Below are 18,198 nucleotides of genomic sequence, written 5' to 3' on the forward strand. Positions count from 1 at the left end.
TGGTTACACTAATTTCCCTTGAATGAAGTTTGTATGCAAGCCAAAACAATGGTAGTTATCCTGTGCTCTAGGGTTCATTCCCAGTAGAGTGAAGTGAATAATTGAACAGTTCCTAGATAACCCTGTAATTGGCTATTTTTATTTCTTTCCCCATCATCTTGATCCTTTGATCATTAAAAAAAAAAATCAGAGTATCGGTAATTGGAACTTTTGTTAATACACTAATCCCTTCCCCGGTATTTCCCCTCCTCCTCTCATTTTCTGATCTATTTAGATCCGATGTGATGGTTAAGCTAAGCATCCCGCGGTGGCATTCAAAGGATTTCAGGTGTGTGAGGCAAATGGAAGCGTCTCAACGATATAATTAAGGGGTTACAGGGAGAAATGAAAACCTGACATCGAATTCAAGATAGTTTGGGCCAAAGGCCAAAAACCCAGTTTATCCAGTGAATGCCTGAAACAACACATGTGTGCGTTTTGTCAGTAGATGGCTCTGTTCAACACAGAGTCAATCCAGGGTAAAATTCCTATGTCTGCAGTGGAGACAGACACACCGTGTCTTACCTGGGCTGCGTCGGGTCCTAGCACATCCACCACGGGGGGCTGCACCCCAGCAGGGCGTGAGGGTCTCGTGGTCACCGCTGCCCAAGCGCTGCTGTTTGTACCTCCTCCAAGAGTGCTTACCACGACCCGATACTCATATTTTGTCCATGGGCTAAGAGCAGAAGTCTTGTCGATGAACCTCATGGGATGACCTCTCGGGAAAGTCACCAGGGTAGTAGCTTCTCCCTTCCCTTCGACTCTTCTCTCGATTGTGAAGTTCTCCACCACGCCGTTGGGATGGGTGGGGGGTTGCCAAGATATAATCACGGACGTTGGGGTATCGGAGAATAACTCTGGTCTCGGGATACCTTCTGGAGCATCTGGGAGTGTCCATACAGTCTGGGACTCTGGTGACAGGGAACATCCTTTCGAAGTACAGGCTTCTACTTGAAATGTGTAGGCTGTATATGGGCGCAAATGGACCACTGTGCCATTGGTGACATTTCCGGAAGTTTTTAGGCAGAGACGGCCATGTTGGTGAATGTTATAATGGGTAATGATCCCATTGCACTTTAAAGGATGCTGCCAGGTAACCAACATCATTCTTGACTTCACATCCCGAAGAATCGGAGGGTCTATAGGTCCAGGCTCTACAAAGTAGAAAACAAAGTAAGACCGGATACCTCTTAGAAACTCCCCACATCTCCTCAAAACAAAACTAAAATGAGCGATAACCCTCCTACCACAGTATGAAATTGGACGCTTGGTAAAGGTCAATGAGTAAGTGGCTAAATGTCTCTTACGCATTTACTCTTAAATGTGTAAGAAGTATGTACTTGTTGAACATTATCAAATTCAATTGTCATTTTTGTCTCTAAGATAGCTTTATTAAAATCATTTCTTTTTACTAAAGCTAAGGATTCAAAATGTCACGAGGAGCTGAAATAAAGACCTTAGGAGAGAAAGATACAGGAGGGCGGTTGTAACCAAAGTTGTAGCTTCCGCCCCATTTTTCTGGAAGCCCAGTAACTCATTATAATCAATAACACTGTCTTAACAAACCTGCATATTTTACAGCCCAGTAAAATCCTTCAGCATCTCTCATTATATATTCCATATTATCCTCGGGTCTGTTTATCATTCTAATCCATGTTTTGTAATTTATCTACTCCCTGTTAATATTATAGGTGATTTTTTTTTACTGTGACTGTGACAGAAGCTGCCGATTTAGCTCTTTCACCTACTGATAAATAAACAATGCACAGATCTGACCTTTAGGCTAACAGGTTTAATGCTTGCTCCACTCAGCACTCTAACTGATTCAATTATCATAAAGGTTCAGGAGGCTCCATGAATACTGAAAAAGGCCCGCCATATGCCCGCCTAGGTGTTGTGGAACAGCAAATATCCTGCAGCCCTCCAGAGAAATTCCTTAATTGTAAATAATTTCACCACGCGACACACTCAAGTCACCTTGAATGCAAACCCCTCAGCCTGCGGAGGCAAAGTGTTATTTAAGCTTTACTGGGCTGCGTTAAATTCTGCAATTTGAAGGGCTGTTAAGTTTTTCAATTGAAATTTCATTTAAAATGCAGGTGCTTTTTATTATATTGAGGCTTTACTGCTCTCTGGGTACAAGCAAGAACATGGTGCAATAACACAAATCTGGCTCAATCACTGATCAGTAACAGCTGTAATTCCAGAACATTTAGCATTCTTATAAACCACGGCCTGAAATCTATAAATTGCTACAACAGATCAAGAAAAATCCTATATCCCCCTTTTCTGCCCGCAGCAATTTGGACATTTATGCGATTTTTCTGTGAACGTTAGATTTTATGGAAAAGTCTTGCAAAAAGATATACTTAGATTTAGTAATTGTTTAAAACAGCGTTGATTATGTGTGTGTCTGTGATTCAGTGTTATACCCAAGGTTTAAATTTTAAACGCAACCACTGCTTCGCAGAGCCAGTGACTACAATAATAGCTGATGATGGGAGCATATTTTCACACGACATGGTCCGCGTATTTGTCACCAACTGGACTGATGGTAGAATCATAATTACTTTTTGAGAGGAAAGCTGTTACAGCACACGAACCCTGAAATCAAGCCATTTTTGACAATTTGGTAATGCATCCTATTTGAAGAGAAAAATACTTAAAAGTACAGTGATCTCGATATGGATCACATTTTTCATTTTAGTCTGTTGCTAGCTTTCATGTTAAAGCTTTCGTCAAACCACTGTGACATTTCTTACTTTTGCTCTCCGGTACACAGTAGCAATTATTATATCAAAATAGGGATGCGGATCCTTTCTTATTTATACTTGTCATCTAGATTTGGCTCTTTCCTCAAGAAAAGCAAGCGCAAGTCTTGTAAGATATCAGTGTTGTCTTGTAAAACGAAATCCTCTGAGATTGGGGTCCATAAAATCAATGGTGGAGAATCAAGCCTTTCAAGTCTATCCCTAAGTCACCCTTCCCCGCTGAAAAAAGAAGAATACATGCTTACAAATCAGAATATTTTCTATTAGGGTTTTCACTCAGGTCTTCCATAATTATTCCTCATCTGTGCATTATCTCAAACGGTGAGCTTCGTCAGGGGAAAGTAACGCAGTTTGTTCTCTGTTTTGATGGGGGTAAGCCTTTTATTTCTCCTGCCTACGATAATAGTCTTATCAAGGAAACATCCAGGATAAAGAACTGGCACTTGAAGCCTCCACAGAACACACCCTTTCCTTACAGATGATCTCTTATCTTGGGAAAGAAGAGATGTTTAATTTCAATTGCATGATCTTCCCCCCCCCCCCTTAAAAGCCACAATACATTTTATTAGCTGCCAGCTCTAGCTGAGTAGGTCCCCAGCACTTGCTGCAGGAAGGGTCCTTAAAGCACGCAACCCAGGAGAGGATGCCGAACGCAGCTTAATTAGCTGCTTTGGCTAAGGAAGTGTTAAAACCTGACTCTTGGCACGCTTTCAATTTAGTGCTTTAAAGTGATAAGCCGAATCGTCGAATTCTATATACAAATCAACTGGCATGCTACTGCATGGCTGAAAGGGTCACCACAATTATGTAAAACATGAGTAATAACTATAATTGGGGTAGTTTGCTAATACAATAAAAAGCTCTGAACATGAGAAAAGTTACGCTTACAGCAGTAGCTATCACTTCTAAAGTAAGAATTCATGGATGAAATGACATGAAAAAGATGGTTATAAAATTTTAATGGAATGATAAAAGGCAAAAGTCAGCCTCTCAGCTGAATTCTTAAAATCCCTATATATCACAATCAGCTCCTTAACTGTAAAATCAATGTGGAGTATAACATGTTGTCAATGCGGCTGTCACTGGAGGGGAGACCGGCAAGTATGACAGCCACACAGCTCAGCTGGCTAGTGATGAAAATACAACCGAACAGCCCTCTCCGTGGGTGTACTTGTTTAGAGAACTCCCCTCCTGGAGCAGGGAACGGGGAACATCCTTTCTGTTCAGATCACTGATTCATATTTCAAGCTGTTTCATTACGGCATTAATAACAGAAAGTAGTTTCATTTTGGCAAATGAAATTATCTTTCATGGGAAACGATTTCACTCGTCAGCTTCAAAAATTCAGCCCCAGCTTAAAAGAGAGCAAATGAGATTGTTCACGGAGGGGTCTGCTTATTTATTTTTATACTCAGGGGTGTATATTGGGAAGTATGGGTGCGTAGGCGTGTGTGTGTGTGTGTGTGTGTGTGTGTGTGTGTGTGTGTCTGTGTGGGTGTGAACGGCTCACATCTGTAGTGTGTATATAACTTTTTTCAATGGTTTTCTTGGGTCTTCTACAACTTGTTTGCTACTAGAGTTAACCGAAGATCGCTCAGTTTTCCTGGTACGTTATTACTGCCTTGAAGCAACTTTTTGCCATTCTAATTAAAAACTCACTCTGTTCAAAAGCTCTTTTTCAGCAATATTAACTCCATAAATGGATATCCTCTAAATGTGCCAGTGAATTAAAAATCAAGGTGGCAAATATATGGCTATATAATTATACAGAGTAGCATATACCCTGCGCTAATTGTTCCTGTATCCTCTTGATATTCACTCGTGAAATGTTAGCAGAAGAGTGGAGTGATGCATTCTATCCCATCTTGAATCATGAGTTTTTAAAATCAATTTATTATTTATACCCCAACTACTTCCCCCAAAGATTTTCCGACAGCTCATAATAAAAGACTTAAGCAATAGGACAAATAAAATAATGATAGAGAATAATTACTCTCGTGATGATGAAGAGGGTACAATAGTTGTATCCCCAAACAACTGTTAAGAATGCACAGCACAGTTTGGCACAAATATGAACATTCAGCTTCTTGACAACTGATGAAATAGGAAAAGATCTGTGGAACGTAAGCATCATTGCTTAATAAAGGAAACATCTGAAGTCTAGAAGGTTGTTGAAATTGAAAGGATCTGATTTATAGTCTGCAAGTAGGTGAACTGATACTGGGGAACTATCTTCTCTCTTTCTCCTGAGGCCAGGACAGCAGAGGAAGGCTAGGAAGAGTGTTCTGACTCCCAGAATTGGGATTTGTTGTATGGTGAATGGCTATGGATTCTTCCTTGAAAGTTTGGAACAGAAGATGAAATGTGTTGACGTGAGAATTCATGACGGCAGAAAAAAGTCCTAGAAGAACTAGAGGTTCCAAATTTGGAAGAGCAGTGGCTTTCTGTTCCCAAAAGAGATTCGAGAGCTCAAGAGGGAAATTGAGGCCAGGTGGATAGAATTTTTCATTAATCGATCCATCCTTTCAAAGGATTTTTCTATTGGTCACTTTCAGCTTCTGATCTTAGGATATAAAAATTAAAATGTAAAGATAATAAATATTTGTTTTTATAAATTCTGGGAATGCAAGGAATTGAGGAGTAGAATCTATGTAACAGAAAACAAAGTATGTAGGGACATACATACAGGGCCAGTTCGCTCTCAAAATCAGCAGTTTACATCATTCACTTTGCATCATGGGTTTTCCATTGTGGGTAAAGTAGAGACCTACGTCACTGCTTGAAAGGATAAGCATTCAGAAGTTAGTATTTAAAGCAATTAGGACACGTATTTGGAATAGAAAAGCAAAATCATCGTGCAGCACTACTGAAACTTACAGTTCACATTTCTTCATTCGATAAAATAAAATCTACTGTTACAAATCTGTGCCACCCTCATTTACAAATGTTTCTGTTTTTCTCTCACATAGAACACTCTTAAGATCCAGGTTGACATTCAATTCTAAAGCACACTAATAAAAAGATCTCTACCATGCAACATTAGTTCTAAAATTTAAATACTCTTAAGGACACAAATATACTTACTGAATGACTGGAAAATCCTGCTCTAGAAACAATCTTGATCAACTGATCAAATTTCATGCCACAATTTTACTTCCCCTCCCTGTCACAAGGACTCGGTGTTTTACTCATCACGGGTTGTGAGAATAAGAAGAAAACGTGTTTTCCTTCTGGAATTCTATTTCTATATATCTGTCCCCCTTCATTTTGAAATAGCACATGGTTTGGGGCTAGCAGAGGTCTCTCTAATTAGAACATTCACTATGCTAGTCAAGACAGCTAATGTTGAATCACAGGGACAGCCAGCAGGCTGTCTCTGACCAACGCAAAGAATGCGGATTGCCTTTGGGATTTCCTTCTCTTACATCTGCCTCTCATCCTCACCCTCCTTGGTTCATACTCAGAGGCTGGAACCCCGGGCAGAACATCCTGCAAGCCGCCCTGCCTGTCTCACGTATCAGTGGACACCTCCTACAGCAATTGCTTTTCCTGCCTTTTTCTGAACCAATGATGAGGAAGTAAATTTGAAATCTGATATTGATGTGAACTCCAAGTAGAAATCATTCCCTATTTCCTCTCCTGGTGTTCTCATCCAGGAAGGCTTTCCTGACACCCTATATTGAGGGAAATGCTCTCCTCTGGGCTTGCTTTCAGTTCTGAACACTCTAACTATGGTTTTACTCTATGTCTTTCTTGCCACCAGACAGTGGATGCCTCAAGTAAAGAAAACTGTCCTATTCATCCTTGTAACTTTCATGTCTCTTTCAGTCCCTCCTACACGGCAGGTACCCAGTTAAGGTTTGCTTGGTTGTGTTTTCATGGATTTGTTTACATGAAACTCTTTTTCATCAGTCCATTAACAATTTTGGGTACTTGCTCTATATGAGACCCTCCACCAGGCACTGGAACTACAAAGATAAATGAGATGGCACCCTAGGTCCTGAGAAGTTACAATTCAGAAGGAGATATTGATGGTACACAAGTAAACACAAACCAAAATTCTGAGGTAGATATGAGGAGGGAAGGCTTCACAGAGGAGGTGACGTATGAGCTGGGGCTTGATGGATGACTAGAATGTTGTCAGACAACAAACTAGGAAGAAATGTGTTCTGAATCAGATTTCAATGAACATTGCAAGATCTTTCTCTTGTACTGCAGAAGAACAACTGTTGCTTCGTAAACTTCTATGAGAATCTTAAAGATGAATGAAAGGGGAAAACTGCTCAAAACTGCTAACGAGAAAAGTAAAACAGGACCCAGATATTATGATAATTTCCCTCAGTGCTTCATCCTTTGCTCACAGTGCAATTTTAAGTATGGAAAAAATAACAGTAAAACCTAATACTATGAGTGAATACAATATGTTAATAGTACTGAAACTCTCACTGTGTAAGTAATAAGATACATCTTTCTATCTTTTAGCAGACTCCAGTCAAAACTCATGAACAGTCTGTTAGCAAAATAATAAACACATGAAAAAATTGTCTAAGTAAATCTACAGAATAAACTGTTCAAATCCCACAAATTTTATTTAATAATGCCTCTTAGATTAATGGTTAGAAATACAAATGTGGAGTTTTTAACTACAAATTTAGTGAAATGAGTCAACTTTTAGTCTTTGAAAAGTATCTGACAACTAAATGGTCATCTCTAGAAGCAATCTGGATTTTCTGTTTTGTTTTGTTTTGGGGGTAGAGAAGTGATTTTTAGAAAAGAATCTCATTTTCATTAGGTTGATCTAATTGTGTATATATATATATATATATATATATATGTTTGTTGTTAAAATGACTCAAATAAAGAGATATTCCATATTTCAGTCTTGTTAGCTAAGAAACCTTGGGAGAAATCTGAATTTTATTAGTCTAGGGAATCTACATTTTTCAAGAAAAGTGGGTTATCTCATATTTTACATAGGGCAGGATTTTATTAGGCAAAAGAGCACATGCACATTTAAGCTGAAGTTGAAGGAGACTTCCCCTTTCAGCCAGCTACCATTTTCACACACCTATACTCACGGAAAACAATTGTAAGCACACAAAAGAGAGGGACAAAAAATAAAATCAGAAGAGATGGTTATTTCTGGTTAAAAGATCTCAAAAAATTTCAGCTGATAGGTAAGTGTCTTCATGTTATTAATCCCATGCACCCAAGTCTATCACAATCTTTTTTTTTTTTTTAGTGTGTTAGTTTTTCCTTTACAACAAACTGAATCAGTTATACATATACATATGTTCCCATATCTCTTCCCTCTTGCATCACCCTCCCTCCCACCCTCCCTATCCCACCCCTCTAGGTGGTCACAAAGCACAGAGGTGATCTCCCTGTATCACAATCTTAATGCATTTTTGTAGGCTGCAGACATTCCAGGTGCTTGGACCGCCAGCAGCTTGTTCAAAAAAAAAAAAAAAAAAAACACGTGTTGTTTGTATTTATCTGGTTGCAAATAGTCGAACATTACACTGACCAAGTTGGCTGGAAAAAACATCTTTTATCAACACAAGTTTAACTGGGTTTAAAACATCCATAGGAAATGTGCATTATTATCATTTGGCATCAGCATGCTAGATTTTTAAAACTGCATGGAACTGGATATTGGTGGCCCACTGATGTAAACGACAAAGTATTTGAATAAAAATCTATTAAAATTCCTCACAGGGGCTTTCCCTGGTGGCACAGTGGTTGAGAATCCGCCTGCCGATGCAGGGGACACGGGTTCGAGCCCTGGTCTGGGAGGATCCCACGTGCCGCGGAGCAACTAGGCCCGTGAGCCACAACTACTGAGCCTGCGCATCTGGAGCCTGTGCTCCGCAACAAGAGAGGCCGCGACAGTGAGAGGCCCGTGCACCGCGATGAAGAGTGGCCCCCGCGCTCGCTGCAACTAGAGAAAGCCCTCGCGCAGAAACGAAGACCCAACACAGCCAAAAATAAATAAAAAAAAAAAAAAGTAGGAAAATGATTACAGAAGAATGAAACATTAAAAAAAAATTTCTCACAGCCTTTTTCTCCATCTATGAGACACTCTCTTTGTACCCAAGCATTTGTTTCTCTGGCTCTAGGTAGCTTCCTGCCTAGGTTTCTCTTTCTGCTCTCAGCTGGGTCACAGGCTTGATGAAAATCATGTTCTCGCGGTATCTTATGACAAATACTGCTATTGGTGACCCTTTTTTTTTTTTTTTGCACCAGAATGTTTCGAGGCTTTGGCTGATGCGGAAAGGTGCCTATCGATGGCATGAAATTTAAATGTGGGCATGAGGTGACTTCTCTGTTTCATTCTGTAAGGTGATATGTCGAATTTCTACATTGGAAATCGCACTTCGCCGATTGGGAGGTGGCGGTTAGGATCAAGTATGAAGTGTGATTCCGGCATGGAGCTGTCGGCATGGGTGGTTTTATAAGCAGCTCTTTGAAGCCTTGACAGAAACACCGCTTGTGCCTCGTGCCAATCACTCAGTCTTTGTCAACTCAATTGCACATCCATTCAGAGATGGCATCCATCTCCACTGACACCCAAAATATATAGGACACTGTTATCATGTCTCAGGGGCGAGCATGCACTGGTAACTTAACCTGGAGGGGCAAACAGCCAGCCTTTGGCCCTTTGCTGATGTGTGTGACACCACACGTGAAGTGGAGGAAGAAGTCATCTGTCTTGGTGAAAGGATTTCAATGAAAATGAAGACTGGGTTAAAACCGGCTACACAATCAAGTGTCACTAATTCTTGATGAAGGAAGATGAAGGGTTAACACTATTGCCTTTGAACCCAGCCCCTAAAAAATCACAAAGACAGCAGTGTCTCCATGCATGAAAATTCTAAGCACATTGAGTCTGTAAGACTTGTTTTACAGTAAGATGAGGCAGGAGAGAAATTTGCTCAACAGAGGATGCTGTACTAATTGGTACTTTACAATGTTTGGGGATTTATTTATGTAGGAGATCCTGGCCCCTATTCAATGAAGATCACCACAGAGGAAATCCAAGTGTTGCCCCCTCTCTATGAAAATAGAAATTGTGGTGCCGAAAAAAGGAGACATTTTCTCTCCTCTTCCAATGTAGTATTCTATGGAGCCATCACCTCTGCAGTGGGTGAATAATTATTTTCAGTTACCTTTACTGAGTGCCAAGGAAGTATGCTCTATCTAAGGAGATTAGAAGTTGATCTTCAGTTGTTTTTTTAAAAAAAAATGTTTCTTCAAAAATCCATTTTGGGTGGGAGCTCTCGGGTTCATACATCTGTATACAGCTGGTGTTCATGTTGTCAGAGTCCACAGAATGAATGTAATGTTCCCTCTAAAAGGGGTGTAGGTGCGTTGAGTGGTGCATGAATACTTTCTGGACTCTGTGTGTTGCTTATTGCACTCTGCTGATAATTTACTAAATGGTACCCTTGAGACGAAAGAACTGGATGTGTCCTTGTAAAGTACCAAACTTGCTCCCTGGGAGTAATTACAAATTGGGAGAAATGGATGAACTATTATATATGATTGTTCATAGTTTTTTTAAAAGTAAGCATTAAGGAAGGTAGATAGGCCTGATTCCATCTCAGCTGATATCTTGTTCTCACTAAAATAATATAATTAAGGATATTGTGGACATAAAAGAATCAATTTCATATACAATTGAGATTGTTTCAAATACCGTGCCTTTTGAGATGAATATCCAGCCTTTTGAAAGTCACTTGGGTCCTCATTGAATATAGAGCCAGAATGGCAATTGGCCAACAGGGCAACATCTTCTAAGAAGCCTCTGATTAAAAGACTTGACAAGATTAACCCTAAAAACCTCATTGTTCAAAGATACAGTGTCCTCCTTCACTCTATGTAGCTAGATTTAATTTCTAACTTTTCTAAAAAAATCATACTTCCATATATATACTTTTTAAGAAGTAATTTGTATAAAACTCAATATGATAGCCATGCATTTATTTTCTCTATATAACTGAGTAAAAAACATATATATGCAAACAAACTCTTCCATGAAAAACTAGAAAATTCTCTGTACTGGTTGAATAAGACAATCTCAATGCATTCTTTGTAGTACATGCAGAATGATTGTTATCAGATTATACTCCTCTATTCTGGAGGCTGTCTTTCAGGTACGAGTAAAAGTACAATGGAATCTGTCTGCAGAAAAAAAGTATAATGACCTCTAAGTAACTTCATGAAGTAAGGTCCATATTCCATGTTCTTCTGCAGAGAACACTTGTAATATTAGGTCATAGAGTAGAAAAGGATAACCTTTCTCTTTCAGGACACCTAGATGTACCCTGAAGGACTGAGTGGGTCCATATCATAATTTATTGTGAATTACATATTCCTGTCTGTAGGCCTAACCCTCCAACCCTCCAAGCCCCCATTTTTCTTCTTTCTGGAAACTTTGACCGTTCTACATGGAAAAGATTATTGTCCCTCAACATCAAGAAAATAGAGGAGGCTTATTTCTTTGTTTTGGAAAAATTGAAGACTTCAAGACTTCCTAATATAGAGAATATCTGGCTGTGTGTTTTTCAGACCACTTACTGTCCTCTGCGGTGATGAACAGTATCCAAGAACTATGTGCACTGCCAAATCCATTGGAGACCACCAACCGAAATTCATACTCTGTGTACGGCTGCAGATCTCTCACTTCATAGCTTAACGATGCAGAAGGATTGGAAAACAACCTATATGGGAAAGAAATTCTAAAATTAAGAAGCTTTAGACATTCAAAGGAATAAAAAACAAGCACAATCTTAAAGAATTTTCAGGGAATGTCAACCTACCTCTCAGTGCTGCAATTTTCTGTCATCGCGTGATATCTCTTTTAAAATAAGCAGTCCTTTGGCTAAGGGTTTGTATTATTGCATTTATATGAGATATAAATTCTAGTGGTAGCCTGGAGTGAATTCTAGTCTAGTATTGAGACTGATTGCCACATGGAATTTGTAGAATAAGTATTATAAATTTGTAGCCATAGTCAGACAGCAGATTTTGTGGGGTTCAGGTGTATGCCTGCTCTTGGCAATACATGTGCTCATGAAAAGTTAAGGATGAAGGAATCTTACTTTCAGCCTCTATAAAGGAAAAATTTGCAAAGCAAATAATGATCTCCTAGGGTGTTGCTTTTTGTTTGTTTGTTTGAACTTTGGAAAGGAGGTTTTTATTTGTTGCCAATGAGAACTGACCTATTGTTAAAAATGTAAGATATAGTGAATTTATGACGACGTTGTAAAACCCAGGTGACAGTTAGAAGGGGTGAACGAAGTAGAATGCTTACTCTAGAAACCAGTGGGTGGAGTTGCCGGGCCTCATCTGGAGTTGGTATCTGGGAGAGCCGGGGGCGTTGTTCCGAGCTGGTGTAGACCAGACAACCTGAAGACTGGTTGGAGTGGCAGATGAAAGCCTCGGAGGCAGCACGCCATCTGGAGCTGTCGAAAAACACAGATGAATTAGAGCAGAGAAAACTGTGGAGAACATATGCTGGATGGAATCGAAATGCTCCATATACTAGAAAAACTGTTCCTCAGCATCAACAACAATGTTAAACATGGTCCATTTAATTTAACATTTTCATTCCGGAACTACTCTACTTCCTTATTGTTCATTTCAACACAATTACATGAGTATTTCCATCTTAAAAGCCACCCCCACCCCCCCGCAAACAGCAAGACAGATGAGCACGCAGCACATCCCCACCTGTACTTCTGTTTCTCTAATTGAAAACATGGAGGGGATTTAATGAAGCAAATATTAAAGTACCTTTAAAATTTAACTCTTTGTTCAACAGTCAAGCAACTGAACAGTGAAGGAGTCCAGATCTTTTATTTCTTCCACTGATGTCACCCATTGTTTCCTTAATCACACCACGACCCTGAACACAACTGGATTTTTTTTTTTTTGAGGAAGGTTTATTAAAATTGTATTTTTCTACAAAGAAAGTAGCACATTCCAGCCTTAATTCTCACTTATGAAAATATAAAAACTAAGCTTCTTTCCTCATGTGTTTTATACAGTTGGTTGCCCCTTCTCACAGTGATGCTGCCTTTATTCAAATATGTTACAAGTTGGGGCATAGACTTTTTCTAGTCTAGTTGAATCTCTGGCAAATTCTTCCTGAAGTCAGCATACTTGCTTGATATAATCTGTTAGGGAAATCTATCTGGATAGTTGTAGAGGGCCTAAAAGAAATGAGTGAAGCCTGTTCTATTAAGAAATGAAATTTTAAAACTGGACAAGAAGACTCTGGCTATTAAATAAATTTTTCCAACAGGTATAACTTGAATGAACCTCTCATATCAGAGTGTGTCCCAAAGCTAGTCAGAAACTCAAAAGCAAATTAAGCACAGTTCTGTGCCTTTGGGAAAATCACCAGGAAACTCTGAGCTTCTGTTTCTTGTCTTTAAAATGGGGATAATATTTTGCCTTTTTAGGATTGCTGTGAAGACCAGAGACAATGTAAATAAAGCACCTTTTATTGGGTCCTGGTAATTATTAATTGTTAGCTATTGTTATTATACTGGACTAATCCGAACTTCCCTTAGCATAATTTAAGTACTACTATCACGCAATTTTTGATTATTGTAATATAAGTTCTTATTGACCAAGGATTACTAGAGGCCATTGCTGAAGGAGGAGAAGGAACCAAAACAATGAAAACAACTGTCAGGGTTCATTTTCAACTTTCATTTATACATAACTTGATGCAGTGTGTGACTTTTATATACCCTCCAATTTGGGAGAACTGGCTTATGAACCGTGAGGCTAGTGAATGGCCATTGATGAGAATGGAAGAATTAGATTCCATGTCTCATCAGTCTGTTGTAAGGGTTCTGAATTCATCGATACTTCACTAATTTATTCAGTAAACACTTATTGAGCCTCTACTCTGTGCAAAGTAGTGTTCTTTGTGTGGAGGGATAACAACACTGAGTCAACCCTCAGTTGACATGACCCCTGACCCTACGGAACTTATGTAATCAGAGAGAGCGAGTGATGAACAAATAGATACCGATGACCCTACCAGATGGCACTAAGTGCTCAGGTGAAGACTAAAGCAGGGTAAGTGGAGAGAAAGTGAAAAGGAGTGCAGATTTGAGTTATTACACAACAATTCAGATTGGACAGGAGAGCCATAGGAAGAACATGTCATTGGGTGACATTAGAGCAGAGACCTCAGTAACATAAGGAGGTGGTCATGAGAATGTCTACCTGCCATTTGGAGGAACAGCAGTCCAGCCAAAGAGCAGGCAAGGCAAGGGCAGCGAGGAAGGGAAAGCACTGGCTGTGTGTAAGGGACAGTGGAAAGAAACCAGCGTGACTGAAACTAACTCAGGAGAGGAAGAAGAGGAGAGGAAAAGCTGGAGAGCTAGGCTCGGTCTAGATACCTTGAGAGCCTTCTTAGGGCTACACCTTGAAAGTCAAAGTAAAGGCTTTGGACTCCATTTTAAACGGGGTTGGGAGCCATGGCAGGGTCTTAATCAAGGAAATGTCATGATTCTAAACAAATAAAGGCCACTCTGGCTAAGTAAGAGTGACTTTCTAAGTTGAAGAGAGAGGGCATTATTTAACAAGCAAAAGCTTTTCTTTCTAAATTGTGGAAGTATAGTTTTAACATCTGTTACAACTCATCACAATTATTCCTCAATCACAATCATATAATTATACAGATTTGGTAATTATTGATCAGGGTAGATCAGCTAAGAGACAGACACAACTGAACTAAAATAAAATGTCTACTCTGATTCCCTGTGAAAAAAAGCAATAAACAAATACAAATATCTCTCTTTTTGTAAATTTGCAATTAAAAAATTATTTATTTTGGTTACTAAGTTGAAAAAATTTACACTTCTTACATAAATTTAAATATTTTAGGGAGCTAGATAATGTTAGTTTTCCAAAGGAGAATGGATTTAGGAGTCAGATAGCTAAAGTTTCAAATCTCATCCTCACCAATTCAGTTCACAAAATTCAAAGCTGATTACATTTTGGCAAGTTCTTAACCTCACTGATGTAAAGTCATGTCATTTATAAGTGTACGTCCAATAATACTGACTCTGTAGAGTTTTTAAAGAAGTTAAATTTGTAGCAATTAACTAAAATGGTGCAAGGAGCACAGTTTACTTCGTGGTAAATTTTGGTGTGTGTACCCTTGTGAAGTCACAGATTTATGTCCCAGGATGGTAATATAGATAGATAGATAGATAGATAGATAGATCAAAGTCATAAGTTTTAGTGAAACTAATGAGTAAAATTAACAGAAGAATTTTTAAATAGAGCCACACTTAAAGAATCTGCAAATTGTTTTTCTTGGTCCAGGCCCAGATTAATAAATTAAATGCTCATCAGTAAGAATAAATGTCAAAAGAATAGTTACCTGCTAATGAAAAATTAATCTGCATTTGATAATTTCTTTAAACATTTAAGCAATAATTTCATCGAGATTTCTTTATAATGGTACAACCTCAACCTTAAACACTGGATCAAATATTCATAAACCATGAAATATGACAGTATGGCTAACCAATTAAATATCTGAACTTGCAATAAATTAAAACTTCATATACTTCTTAATTTCAAATAACCTTCAAGTTGCCTTCAAAAAGGCAAGATCAAGGACTTTTTTTTCGAGTAACTAAATGTTTAGAGGCAGTGAGTGCAAATTGTTAACCTTTTAATGAAAATTTTCCATAATAAAAATTATTTTTAGGTACTAGTAACTCAATTTAATAGAATATTTGTTCCTGCAATAAGTTTAAAATCTCTTAAAGAAAATTCTTTCTAAATGTTATGACTTTTAGGGAAAAGGAAAATGTTAAGGAAAACAAAAATGTGTTGTAGTAGGTCGCAGGTTTTAAGATACATATAATTTATTTCAACTTGCTATTAACTTTATGTCTTTCACATCCACATGTGGTAGGGAAACTGGACATAGTGTTTTATGACAAAATAAATTTTCAGAAAAATGTATAATCTTAATTGTACAAGGTATAAATTACTCATTCCCTAAATTATATCCTTTCAGCTTGAATCGGGCTTGAGTTGTCAGAATACCACTTTACACACAAAAAGCCAAGTCAGGGAGGCATGGGGAGAAGGCTGGAAGCAGGGAAGTTACCTATTGCAGTCATCCAGGCTAGCAGATGCCAGCAGCTTACATTCAAGTGCCAGCAGTGGAGATGGGGGCATTAGCTTGCGGTTCAGTTGACCGTGGCGTGTGTTGCTGATAGACAATAAAGGAGTCAAAGGTGATGCCAATGTATTCGGCCCAGGTGACTGGCACCGGAGAGGAGAAGTGGGATAGGGAGGGGATCAAGTGTTCTCTTTTGTCCACATTACATTTAAGAGGTTTATTACACAACTACAGTGGCTACACTGAGGACGAAGTTGCAGATGTGAGTCTGCATAGGAACTGTGGATCAATGTCCATGTGGTATTTCATGGCCAAGACGTGATGAAATAAATGAGCGGGTGGGTGTAGGTAGAGCGAATGTAGAAGAGGTCTGAGCAGTGAGGTCTGGGGTCCTCCAAAATTTTGAGGGATTGGGGGAGGAGGAGGTCTCTGCAACAAAGGATATTTACTTTCGGGAGTGAGCACTGAGGTAGGGAGAAGCTAAGAGAAGGCGCACTCCGGGAGCCAAGTGAAGAAACCATCTCCGAAAGGAAGGCCTGATCGACTCCGTCAAATGTGCTGAGTTTAAGGAAGGAAGAGACTAAGAATTAAGCTTTGCCTTTGGCCAAGTGGACGTGACCTTGTCAAGCACAGACGCCGTTCAGTGGTGGGCGTGGCAGCTTGATTAGGGAAAACTGAAAAGCGAATGAGAGGGAAGGCAAATGAGTGGGTCGAGTGAGCCTAGAAGACTCCTGAGCGAGTTTGTTCTAAAGGGGAGAAGAAAAATGGGGCAACACTTAGAGAAGCTTCTGGTATCAGAGGAAGGCTTTCTAAACACTGGGAGAGGTTGCAGCATTTGCATGCTTCTTGGAATGACCCAGAAGAGATTAGGGGAAACGATGAGGTAGGAGAAGGAAGAATAATTAATCGCCAAAGCAAAGTCCTTGTGTGTGTGAGAGAGAGAGGCGAGCCAAGGCACGTGCCAACTGAATTGAGAGCTGGTGCATGTGGGCTGTCGAATAGAGCAGGGACAGCCCACCACTGTGCAGAAGTGCATACAGACCCAGGCTGCAGATGTAGAGTTAGGTAGATGGGAAAACAGCAAAGGTCTCTTCTGATGGCATCCATTCTCCCAGTGAGCAAAATAAAAGCAAAGGCATCCGCTCTGTGCCAAAGTGTGGGAGTGAACTGGTTGCTTGAACAGAGAAGAAATGGTATGAAGTAGTTCTCTCAGGTAGTGGAACTAGGACATACCTAGGAAAGGCAATAATGTGGCTGTCCAGGACCAGATACCCAGTAACTTAACCATAAATCTTTGGATTGAGGGACATTCGTTGCCAAAGACTTTTTAATGGATATTTTGTCTGTGAGTACAAATACTTATAACCATGATGATTTCTTATTTGATATATATTCTTTCATTGATGTATAACAAATGCACACATATCAAAAGAGCCTGGGCAAAAAGTAATGTGCAAATTGCATATAATGTATAACATATAAAACCATGTCCCTCATTTGATTGTTTTTTGTCTAACTTTTCTGTCAAGGAATATAATATCACTGACAATCCAAATTCGGAATAAGAATCAGCTCTGATAAGTCATCAGCATGAAAAAATTAGGGTTTTAAATATTTACACAAAAATCCTTCAAGTGTTAAAAACTGTATTACCATGCTGTCGGGAAAGAAAAAATGCCCAGAAGATGTTCCATACTAATAATAATAAAGTATCTTGGATTCTCTTTTGAGTGATAACAAGAAAATGTGTTCTGTTAAATTGGTCACACTCCAATTATATAAAATCCCCAAATATTTCCAAACAAAGTGATCATCTTAAATTATTGACATAAAACTATTCATTCTACATGCTTTCAGTAACACTGAATTCTGGCAACGTTTTTTCCCCTCCAGTTAACCCCTTTTATCCTAGACCTATTCCTCTGAGGGTCTTTAGCATCAAAGCAATAACTGGGAACCAGCCATAATTCCACCCCTTGTTTCTTAACGCAAGAGCCATGTATCTATCAGCTTGATATACTGTCTCCAAGATGCTATGTTGCTCAAAAAGCTTCTCTCAAGTTTAATATGACCCTCACGAGGCAAGCACTCCACAACCCTGTGAATCAACACATCTTGTCCAGTAAATACTAATTCTACAACGGCAACTGGGTTACCTCAATCTATAAATTCAAAGGAAGGGTGTTTTTACTAAAATTTCAAATTTAACCTTTTTTGGAA

At 39.1% G+C, this 18,198-nt stretch overlaps 1 protein-coding gene across 1 annotated transcript in view; it reads right to left on the reverse strand.

Moving 5' to 3' along the window:
* Positions 1-18,198, reverse strand: part of USH2A (usherin) — an 833,496-nt gene that overhangs the window by 277,646 nt on the left and 537,652 nt on the right. The window contains exons 39-41 of the mRNA XM_059039022.2: positions 12,127-12,277; positions 11,391-11,533; positions 565-1,193 (exon numbers count right to left, since the gene is read on the reverse strand). Coding sequence (XP_058895005.1) covers positions 565-1,193; positions 11,391-11,533; positions 12,127-12,277 — 923 coding nt within the window. The remainder of the gene's footprint in view (positions 1-564; positions 1,194-11,390; positions 11,534-12,126; positions 12,278-18,198) is intronic.

Source organism: Kogia breviceps, chromosome 1 (genome assembly GCF_026419965.1).
Source record: "Kogia breviceps isolate mKogBre1 chromosome 1, mKogBre1 haplotype 1, whole genome shotgun sequence".
Taxonomy (NCBI): domain Eukaryota; kingdom Metazoa; phylum Chordata; class Mammalia; order Artiodactyla; family Physeteridae; genus Kogia; species Kogia breviceps.